Raw genomic sequence first — 12,283 nt, forward strand, 5'->3', positions numbered from 1 at the left:
TCTTTTTGTTTGTCGACACTGGCCTACTGCCATCCTCAAACAAAAATCAAAAGAGAAAACACGTTAAGTGCATAACTTGAAAGGCTGTTATTTACACAAATATTCTCCTGGAATCTCTTTTCTTTATTAAAATTGCACAGAAGAGGGTGGAAGTTGTTATATAGCACTAATTGTCAATGGTTTTTCTGAGTAGACCTTTCCAACACGACGCACCATCAAATCCTCGCTTATATCAAGACGTGTTCACCGTCCTTGATGAGATATTAGGCAGTAGTTTAGACATAGTGTTATTCAGCTCATTGAGCATTCCCCCCAAAAGTATTTTCCTCGTTAAAGACTATAGTGTGGTTTTCTTCAGCTGGCGAATCTACAAACCTCGGATCATCCTTTTATGTCCAACCACATTAGTCCTTAGGCCGTATTTCTCACATTTGACAATTTGGCAGATAACAATAATTTGGACTTTATCCATTGGTTTGTCAAAGGTCCTCCCGTTGACCATGGAGTTGAGCTGTCTTTCCTGTCCGGCGCCGTACTGTCCTCCCCTGTGTGGTCCCTCCTCTGGCCTTCTGTCGTCGCCATCGCACTCGCCCCACATTTCTGTCACCTGTGGATAAATCAACAGTTTTTCGCTGATTTAAACAAGTTAACGCCTATGGGCGTATTGCCTTATACGTTAATTTGTACCAATATATCTGCGACTATTTGTTTGACGTTTCCCTCAAGGTGATTTTAGGTGTAGGCCATATTATATCCCCTAGCTTCTCCGTGCTCATACGCAACCCGATAACCGGCTAAGTCTCATCAGACAACATTCAAGTTCAAAAGCATATTTCTCAAATAGCCTCAATATGCTTATAGCGGCCGTGCGACAACTGTAGGACTAGAAATTGTGTGATATTATATGAATAATAGCAAAATGTGGCTAGTGTAGCCTATATGCCTTGTTTTGATATATGTGTTAGGCTATGCGCTCATCACGCGCATCACGTAGGCCTATAGGCTATAGCCACAAGCCAGCACCTTTTCCATTAAGTGGCTTTATTTCATATTCCGTCTTTATATATAGGCCTACATGGTGTATATTTCTATCTTTTTTTATGGGCGTGGTAAAGATTAAATAGTTGCTCTGATATATTCCTATATTCCTTCAGTTGGATATATACGCTCTTTTGATTTCAAGATTGGTAGCTTACAATTACGATATGAGTGGTAGGTTACACATTTTTACCATTAAATGACAAAGGGGCCAAGAAGGGGGATACCGTTTTTTTTCCATCTTGGAAGTTTTAAACGGCAAAAACATTGCTTGCAAGATAGCGAAAGGTCTATTAACCGTAGAAGCTGCCAAAACACAGTTATCGTCTTACAAGGTTTTACTTTTATGGTAACCTGCACGGGTAGTCTAAATGTTGTAGTAGCTTAGTCATTGTCATAAACATTAAGCTTTCCCCCCTCGCCAAGGCTGAATTCGAATCTTTCTTAATTCACTTGTAAAGCCTAATAGTTTTAACCACTATGAATTGAGTACAAAAGGACCCAGTGTAAACAAGCCATTGTGCTTTCTTGGGTTTAAATCCTATTAGTAGACCTTGTTGTAACTGTGCTTTTCCTATGCGAACTTCCAATAAAGTATTCAATCAATCAATCAACATTAAGCTTTCCCTCCTCGCCCAGGCTGCATTCAAATCCGTCTTAATTCATTTGTAGAAAGCTTAATAGTTTTAGCTCAATTTATTTTTTTGTGTCGTAGACTAACGCCTTTCATAAGAACATCACAGCGGATGGAAACGGAAATTAATACAAGGATGTTTAGGCCAAAAGTGTCACTACAGAAATAACATTTAGCTTTTCCCCTTTTGGCAAAACTCTTTCATAAAAACATTCATGCAGCTCCTAGGACCATTGCGCTTTCATTTCATTCACATAAAAAAAAAATCTGATCTTGTGAAATGTTGAACGCAGATGTTATTGTACAACAGAGAACACTATAAATTCGGTGTTTAATCATAACAAGCCTCCGATGTAACACGATAGCAGTGTGCTGTATCACTGTCGCTTATACTGTTCAAAGGAGGTGAATTGAGACAGCATACACAGCCTATAGGCCTGAATGTTAGACTATGCTCATTTGAAGTTCATTAAACTGCACCGTCGTCTCTAAGTTTTTTTTCCCCCCCCTTTTCATTTCTTGGCACATTATCGATCCAACTTGTAACCTAAAGCCTAAAGCCATGCGCACTCTTACTTTCCCCCTTGTTTGGTACATGGTAACTGCACGCGGGCAGGGAGCGTAAACGCAAAAGCAATCGCAGTAAGTCCATCCGGGGCACACTGTGCCCTTAAATGGTCAGAGGCTCTTCAGAAACAAGGCCCTCCGCCGCAGGCGGCGACCCTCTCCCTCCCCCGAACTTGAAGTCGACCGCACAGACAAAACGCTTTGGCGTTGAGAGCATTTACGCTGCGCCATATTGTCTCTGCTTAACTTTTAAACGACAAAAAAACTATCGGGACGATCGCCTGTGGACCAGCAAAACAGAATCTAGGCATATGTAAAAGTGCTGTTAACTATTTTGATAGGTATATGGTCAAACTTGAACTATGTCTAAGTTTTTTTTACATTTTCTCAAATGTCTACACATGCAGCATAATGGGTTTATCATGATATACATGGTAAAAGTAAGTTAAGCTCTTACCTGCATGTTTGGATTCGTAGTGTCTATTGTTTTTTTATTTTCTACGTTGCAGGAAAATCTCGGCTGCTGACTTTGAGTCCGTGTAGGTGGCGACTTCCTATCACGCCTGGCCAGTTTTGTGGTGTCTGGCCGAGGAGAAAAAAAGACGCTGTAGAACACTATATAGGAGCTATAAAAACGCAGGTCTGTGCAGAGCTGGCTTTGGTTTTCCAAGGCACCCTGTGCTCAATTACAGCTTAAAAGCTCCAACACAAGTCGTAGAATTTGTCTGGATTGACTGAGAGGCGGAGCGTGTGGTCGCATAGACTGCAGTTGTTTGTGACCCTACAATTTATCCAAATAAAATGGCCTATCAAAGAAGACGACGGATGACACAGATTGCATGGTAGTCCCCCCCGTTCCTGATACAGTCACCGGTTTAATTTGTACCTGGAGCTTCATAGCAAAGGGGATATTTTAAGATTATGTTACATACAGGCCTATGTGTGCCACCAAGGCACAACTTGCAGCCCCATGTGCACCGGCTGGATTTGGGTAAAGCGCGGTGGGGGCACAGAGAGTCCCGGCGGTCCTAATCCATGCGCAGGTCTCTCATTCACAGCACATTAGCGTCAGGTTGCAGGCTTTCCCAAACAAGCTCGGCGGTGGCCTCTTGGACTGAGGTGTTCATGCGCAAAGTGATAGGCCTACATCTATTTCTGCAAATACTACATTATAAACAGTATATTTATTAGACAAATGCAAAAAACTAAAACAACGTATAGTAACACTTTTATAAGTGTTGTAGATAATAAGCGAGGTTCAAAATACTACTACTTTCCGTTTGAAATGCATGCTCATTTATTGTGCTGCCCTGAAACCTCAAATCTACACCCACCCCCATATAGCCTATAACCAGCCGCATATTTCCACTAATGACATTACAGATTAAAAATTGATTTTAAAATGGCTCACTGGATGAAATGTTACTAGATTATTTTGCGCAATAACTGTGAGATATAGCAGCGGTCGTTTTTAATTTCGGTGCAGCATTGCCCTCGTTGAAATGATGTTCCGCCTTTGGTCTTTTTCCTATATATCACATGTTTATATCTACAAAACAGGATTAAAGGCATTTTAAAATACTGGGTAATAGAAGATACATGACATGGATGGAAAAATCACTAGGTGAACACCTAAAACATGTCTAGTGATTTCTAGTAGGCTATCTTTTTTAATGCATATTACTGGTGCATATTCAAATAAATGTTTGCACCCAAACAGGGTGGAAATGGAGCCATATACTGGTCGATTGATGTAGACCTACTTTCGGGGCACCCTATAGGCTAGCCCACGTGCGAGTCTAAAAAGCAAAACGGGAGTTCTCAACATGGAATAGAAGACTATTTAAAAAAAAATTGCAGTAAAGTAGTGGGAATAGGCCGTAGACTTTGATCATCAATTCATGTAGATTGTATTAACCCATGGTTTTCCGTGGTATAGGACATATTGATCTCGTATTCTTCCACTGCCGTCGTAAACAAAAAAATTACGATTTTTAATTTTTTAGAAGCTGTTCAACTCCATTGATTCGATATTTTAGAACCTGGTTGATAATTAGGTGAATTAATCTGAGATAGGAATAGTTTTTGCCGAAAGTTTTGCCGTCTATACAGCCAGGGAGAAAACATCAAGCGTTACTTGAACATGACCATGATAACCAAATGTTCACTAAGCCAAACGCAGTGCTGTAAAGCCTTAACTAATGATGGCCAAACATTTCAAAGACAGACTTCAAAACCGACCGGGTTGTTTACCTATGCGCCTATTGCCTATTGACTCATTTGGTTGATGTTGTTTGATATGTCTCGGACTAATCATTTGAGCCTTTAGTTTCAAATTGTAGGCTCAAAATGTGTATTTTATGAAATGGCCACTAATGCGTATTTTGTCCACGTTTATCGTGAAATAGGCTACTATGACATTAAATAAAGCACTAATTAGATGCATTATCAAAACGCACACCCCATAATAGGGGGAACTGACATTCAAAGTAGTTAAACCTTCGATTGCGATTTGTCATAGGCTATCCATTTTAACAACCGTGCGTTTATATTTTTCTCTGACTTGCTGCATGTTGAGGAATTCATTTAGGACCTACATAGCGATAAACCACCAATGTCAAGCTCCAGGACATGCAGTAGTACGTCTCTTACTCATTCACTCACACACACACACACACACACACACACACACACACACACACACACACACACACACACACACACACACACACACACACACACACACACACACACACACACACCTAGGCTACACCTTCAATGAATAACTTCATTTAAGATCACACACACACACACACACACACACACACACACACACACACACACACACACACACACACACACACACAGCACGCACACACTGCACGCACACTAGCTGAAAATCTGTCAATTTCTGCCGTCGGTCACGTGACCTACGCCTCCCTGGAATGGATGGAGATGGCCCTCCACGTCAGCTTACGTCTCAAAATTTCTGCCTCGCGAACCTGCTTCAAAGAGGCACGAGCCACGGCGCTTCAGAGCCATGTTCAGGGCGGCTATAGAGGCGAACCCCACATAGAAAATAGTAGTAAGTGAAGGAATGATGGATTTTGACGAGAGGGTCCCCGTCGGATCGAACATGTATCTACCCAGTTGCACCTACTACGTGTCGGCGGGGGCTGACTTCTCCGGTCTGCCCTCGTTCCTGTCCCAGACCCCGTCCACCCGCCCCATGACATATTCCTACTCCTCTAACCTGCCGCAGGTCCAGCCCGTGCGGGAGGTGACGTTCAGGGACTATGCTGCCATTGACGCGACCGCTAAATGGCAGGCGCACCGGGGGAATCTGTCCCAGTGCTACCCCACCGCGGAGGACATGGTGCACAGGGACTGCCTGTCGGCGCAGGCGACGGCAGTCGGCGACATGTTCGCCAAAAACAACCCCGCCGCCTATCACCACCACCACCACCACACGGGCGCGCCGGGCTCCGCTGCCGCCGCGGCTGCTTCCAATTTCTACGGGAATGTGGGCAGGAACGGCGTGCTGCCCCAAGCGTTCGACCAGTTTTTCGAGACGGCGTACGGGAACACGTCGGAGAGCTCGTCCACGAACGACTACACGGGGGACAAAGCGGCCAGCAAGCAGCCGAGCTCCGCGCAGGGGGAGAGCGGCGCGCCGCAGTGCCGGGACACCGAGGGGAAGGAGCCCCGGGAGGAAGCCAGCAGCCCAGAGTCATCTTCCGGCAACAATGAGGAGAAATCGAGCAGCGGCAGTACGTATTAAAGTCAGCGCCTCGGTTATGAGAGAAAGTTTGCAATCTAGCGCGCTGCTGTTAAAATTTTTATATGCTGTTTTATAAGCGTATAAGGTTTATTGAGGGCCTGTAGATTTCCCCAACAAAACTTTGTTATAAACTGCGGGATCACGTGCTTGGAATTGAAATTGGCCGTGAAAGACATCAGGGCCAGTGATTTTTCTAACGCTCCCTGATGTTTGCAGGAAAAAAGAAACTATAGTTATGGCTATGTATCATAATACACCGTGGTCTTAATTCCGTGTATCATAAATGTACTAGTTTCACGGTTTCTTAGCGTTAAAGGAGCGCTTGCATGTAATGAGGGTGGTGCCTCTGGTTTAGGGTTTAGCACATACTAGCCCTTGTGTTAAAGCCATTATGGAGTGTGCATAATATTCTAGCATTGTACATTATGCATGTCCTCTTGATTTCATAAACAGAACGTTTCTTTAAAACAAAAATCCTAATAATATATCATCCAATCGCCGTGGCCACTAGTATTCGAGGGAAAGCTTGATGTTTTGTTTTGTTTGGGAAAAGGTCAATGCTACAGTGTGTTGTATAGCAGGCCAATCCAATGGTTTGTACTGCTTTGTAAAGCTTTCAAATTGTGATTATATTTTTTTCACATGTCTCCCAAAATATAGAAATAAGACAAACCTGATTAAGCCTTTATGGAGATGTTTTTCGTCCATGCGTAATATGGATGCATTGGCGCATAACCCCTTTGACTAACACATAGCCATGGCTAATTTGAGCTGTTTATATTTTCTATGACCGGTATATACCCTTCTCTTTTCTCCCCGCAGATGGACAGAGGACACGCAAGAAACGGTGTCCTTATTCCAAATATCAGATCAGAGAACTTGAACGAGAATTCTTTTTCAGTGTATACATCAACAAGGAGAAGCGTCTACAGCTCTCCAGGATGCTGAATTTATCTGACCGTCAGGTGAAGATCTGGTTTCAGAACCGTCGCATGAAGGAGAAGAAACTGAACAGAGACAGATTACAATATTACACGTCCAATCCTCTGCTGTAGGGGTGTGTATGGGGGGTGGGTGGGGGGGAATCAAACGCCACAGCTGCGATCCTCTGGTGTGGGGACTGACGGAACTGATTGACGGGCGGTGTCTTTTGCCTCAACAATGGCCGCAACAGCAGCAACAACATGCTCGACGGTTAATTTCAAGTTCGAGGACAGCTGTAAAACATGATTTGAATCATTTAAAAGGACGAGCATGAATCGAGGCCCTCTAATGACTTTATTTCGCTCCTCAGATTTCATTTGAAAATGTTAAAAGCGGAATTAGTCTTTCACTAAAAAGCTATGCCGCTTTGTGAAGGCTCGTACTGTTGTGAGTCACAGACGCCTTGTTTAATTTTCCTTTCACGCGGGCAACATTACCAGTTCTGAAAATGGACTGACCCAGTGTATTTTGTAATCAAAAGACGTATTTTATTTTTTTATGTCTTTAAGTCAGAACAAGTTGTAACGTGTGGTGGGTTTCGTGATGGTAAATATGGGACTTAACTGAGACTAAAGACTTTGGTGTGACCAAATAATGCGTCTGCGCGGATGAGAATGTAATGTGTTTTCTGTTTGTGAACTTTATTTATTTTGTAGCCACTTGTTTACTATGTCATTTAATGTCACGGCTAACCAAGTTTAAAGTCCACCAGTAACAGGCTGTTGGGAGTCCCTGTTCACTTTGGGCTTACCACAAGTTGTATTATTGACCTTCGGTATTGACCGATGAGGGCTGATATTTCTATTTGTGTATAGCTTTCATCACCATTTTCCACATTTGTTTTGAATTTGTGGATTCTATTAATACCAATCATTTGATAATTAGTTATACAGGCCAAACCAGAGATAAGCTTGTAGTAGATCCACGGGTCGACTTGCACTGAGATACAGGCCTAACACACTCATACAGGTTATATGCAATGGCCTTCTCGGTATGTCGACATTGATTCAACACGACAGAATATTTTTTCATTACTCAGTGATCCTTTGGTACGTTTATTGTCTAAATATAATACTTTAAATACATTTTCAGACGTCTTGTCATTGGTCAGGGTCATCGCATTGAATCAGTTGCAATGAAATGCCCAAAATATTCTGTATTATCATATATTTCGAAATTAAAAATGAAAAGATTATTGAAACAATTGACATTGTGCCTGGTTGTTGTTTTATAAAGCCGCATCCATTCCGTTTATTGTGTTAACGTAGGCCTATAGGCTACGTTTGTGGAAAATGGGAAGGGAAATTCCGCGCCGCCGTATACATTTACGCGCGTAGAATATAAAAGGAAATTCATCTTGACCAATTGTGTAGCATTCATATGTTTGTACATAGACACAATGTAAAAACGGCGTAATTACCAAATCCTATAGTGCCCAACCTATACTGCATTATTTGAATGTAGGCCTACGCAAATACGAAAATAATGCGTTTGTGTTTGTCAGGCAAAAATAAAGGAAGAACATTTAAAAAATAATAATCAGGTTTATATATGAACTTGTCATCCTCATCTCAATGTGTGTTTTAGCGACATGCTTTCCTAAAATGTAAAACACAGTCCACAGTTACACTGTATAGTTGGCCATTTTTTTAGGAAACATAACGGCTATATATGAACTTTCCTATAGCCAACCTTATGTAACTGTGTGTGGACTATGTTTTAAAAGGAATTTCACTAGGCTAAAATCAGTGATATAGCCTACAATGTAGTGAAATTCACTGGCTTTGAACTTCTTTCTCTATTCCACTCTTAATAACGTCTGTTGTAAGCATTTATATTTTGTGTGTGTGTGTGTGTGTGTGTGTGTGTGTGTGTGTGTGTGTGTGTGTGTGTGTGTGTGTGTGTGTGTGTGTGTGTGTGTGTGTGTGTGTGTGTGTGTGTGTGTGTGTGTGTGGCTGGGTGTGTGTGGCTGGGTGTGTGTGGCTGGGTGTGTGTGTGAGAGAGAGAGAGAGAGAGAGTGTGTAGATGTGTGTGTGTTTATAACCTGTCATTCACTCATTGGGTTTGAAAATACTTTTCTAACAACGTTCTCCTTTAGCGCGGACCGCCATATTTGCTGTTGTTATCACTGTGTTTATGGGAGCTAGCCGCAGCGCATTGGCGTTCATATATGACAGTCAAAAGGGCCATAAACGCGGGGAGAGAGGCTGAAGTTTATGGTTGCTTCTCTCTGCCATAGTCCGGCCTTGCCTCGCGCATCCTTTACTGCGCGCTGGAATTCCGTCCCTAATTACGGGACATCCTCCCCGTTGCCGCAGCAACGCAACCATAAAAGCTGTCTGAGAGTCTGGAGCATTTGTACAATTGGAGTGCAGTGCAATAAACTGTCTGAGACCCAAGGTTATTAACTGTGTTACCAGGGAGGCGAGAGCGACAACAGGGAGGGGACGGATAGGAAAAGCTTCTGCTTGCCCATCGACTTCATTTGAGAATGTTTTCCCCTTTGCGCGGTTTATCCATGCGCCTCGATTCGGGGGTGGCGGTGGTGGCGACGACTGGACTGACGACTACCTGCTCCTTGCCGCCGGGCGGCGCTAATGGGACCAAAGTCATGGCCGTGGATCTTTTCGTCTGCAGGCGCTCACAAGAAGAATCCCTCAACATTCAACATTCATGCATGCAGGTAAAAGTTGTTTACGCGCAAAGCAAAGGCTGTGTGAGTTGTTCTGTGCCATCAAACACTGTCTGTGCGTGAGTCTGCTTGTTTCAGTATAGTGAGACTGATATTGCACGTGGAGGCAATGTGTTTGCCCCTGACAATAGCAGCTAATATGGTGTTTTAAGGTCCGTGTGGTGGGCTATATAGTATTACTGGAGTGGAGGCCCTAATAAGGCAACACATCTGTGCCAAGCCTCCATGCTGCATGTGCTATTCATTTTGCTGAGCTCGGGAGTATTTATGGTTGAGGTACAGCACGGTATACGCGTGTACCTGGCTAAATCCGCAACACAGCGGACAACCCATGCAGCCACGGCACGGCTGTTATGCGTTTGGGTAACTGTGCCCTAATTATTTAAAATGAAAGTAGTTAATGTCCGTCTTAACGACAGAGCAGTGAGCGGTTTGGATGTTGGATACAAAATTAGGCTAATGATTCCATTTTCTGATGGTCTCCTCCGTGCTAATGCACCCTCCTCTTAAATCACAACAACCCCGCTTTGCGGGGCCTTTGCTCACTCACTGGTCCACAGGCTTTTCATCAAGAAATCCGTCTCTGCAGCATTTGGTGCCCTTCCAGAACACATCACTCTACGCGTGTGCCAAGTGTATGAAGGATGTGATTGAGAAAGTAGATTCGATCACCGATTGTGATATGGCAGATCGTGTCTCCCTTTCCTTCCTGTCTTTCAGAGGAATAGCGAGAGGGGGGAGGAGGGGGTGTGTGGGTGTGGTGGGGGGGTATTCGGTGACAGTCCAAGGCGTGAGGGGTTATATCTGGACCTACAAGCGTGTGGACCCAGAGCCTTTCCTTTTCCTTTGTCTCTTGTGAAAAATAAATGCTTCCGCTGGATGTAATAAAACGCCGCATTATTGTTCATAACTGCACTCGGGACGAACATGATCCGGCTCAAACGGCCTCTCCGGCCACGATTATATGGGCCTGATCAAAGCCAGTGGTCAGAGTAAACTGTTTTAAGGAAATAATAGCTGGGCAGCTGTGAAAATGAAGATTTAATAGGTGCAATTAATAACTGTAACACAAAGATATGGATAGGCCTCCGTGCCAATACAGCACCGTGAAGTGTGTGTACCAAAACAATTTAATACTGGGCGCACATAATTAATTGATGTATTCGGTTTCCGTAGTGGCTCAAGTGTCTTATATAAGTACAAGGACCATTTAGGAATTTAAACCTATTGTGTTTGATTAGTGTGTGTCTGTAGTAGTAGTTTTCCTATTCAAGTTTAAGGGAGTTTATTACTAAAGCACAAATGGTCAGCGCGGCTTTGACTATATATAAGCCTATGCGCACGAAACCCTTTAGTCCCTTTATCCCCCTTGTGAAACAATATAGCATATATTGAGCCTATATTGTGTTATCTACATCTACATATAGTACAATTATCATATGTAGTATCAAAAAATTAAACAATAATATATTGTTTTGGATTTTTTAAAGTTTTAGATCCGATTTGTTAATTTCCAGCGCCAACGCGCTAATGGACAAGCCAGCGTACTTTCACTGTCAAATGACCTGCAAATTGACAGACTATTTGAAAACTCAAATGAGCCTAATTTACGCATTTCTCCCAAATTTTACCCTATGTGGACTCCAGGCCACAAACAAACCCGGAGGGCTCGCCGCCACCTGGCCCTGGTAATGGCAAAGCTGGGTGAGATTAACTTCAACCTGGAGCGAGCACATGGCCAAGGACACTGCGAAATAGTGGGAGAGTTTTATTGTGGTCCTTATTGCACCAAATTGGACCGGCAGGATGACTTGTATGTGTGTAAGCAGTCTGTCTGCATTGCTGTGGCACCCTGGACCGCATTGGCCCTTCCAATATGTAATAAGTTTGGCGCGCAAACAAATATTAGTTTCCATACACCATGGCGTACTAAGTCTTGTTTAAACGTGGCTCCCCGGTCATATAGGGCAAAGCTTGTGGTGACACGAAATAATATTTACATGTTCTAACAGTCTATAAACGAAAGTAAAGGCTTTTACTACTTCTTACCACGCTGTGCGTAATGATCAGTTTGGCCCGCAAGGAACCATTATCATTTTTAAATAAACACTGGAACTAAACTGACGTAAAATGTAAGGACATGTCTTGTAAAGCGAACTGTACATATACCTGAAGTATAACGTATGTACATTTTCCATTTATTGTCATACACATTTACATTTGTCGTGTGACTATCACTATGAAATTAAAAATGTAATTGGCTTTAGCAGCTTGCGATGTCAACATCGACGTAGCTATTGTGTTTCTATTAAAGCATATAATGTTGAATTAACACAGTACGTTAATTGATATGCTTTTGCATAAGATACTATCGAAAATGCAACATTTTGCAGACTTTCAGCATTGGTCTTGTTTGCTATATACGCACGACCCTATTTATAATTATGAATATTCCCATAAATCCTAACCTCCGCGCTAGAATGGCAAATAGAGTAAAACTGTGCATATGATTATAGTTTACAAATTACAAGTTAATACAATGGTAATAATATGAGGACGTCAACTGAAGATCCGTGTACAATTTTAG

The 12,283-nt window shown here is 42.7% G+C and overlaps 1 protein-coding gene across 1 annotated transcript; it reads left to right on the forward strand.

Annotated features, from left to right (window-relative positions):
- Positions 1-5,184: 5,184 nt before the first annotated feature.
- hoxa11a (homeobox A11a) lies at positions 5,185-7,075 on the forward strand (the record flags this gene model as incomplete). Its single annotated transcript, XM_080735149.1, is given in 5 exon segments — positions 5,185-5,212; positions 5,215-5,259; positions 5,262-5,320; positions 5,322-6,009; positions 6,843-7,075. Coding segments are annotated over 5 exon segments (1,053 nt in total).
- Positions 7,076-12,283: the final 5,208 nt, after the last annotated feature.

Source organism: Nannobrachium achirus (assembly GCF_963921795.1).
Source record: "Nannobrachium achirus genome assembly, chromosome: 10".
NCBI classification, from domain to species: Eukaryota; Metazoa; Chordata; class Actinopteri; order Myctophiformes; family Myctophidae; genus Nannobrachium; species Nannobrachium achirus.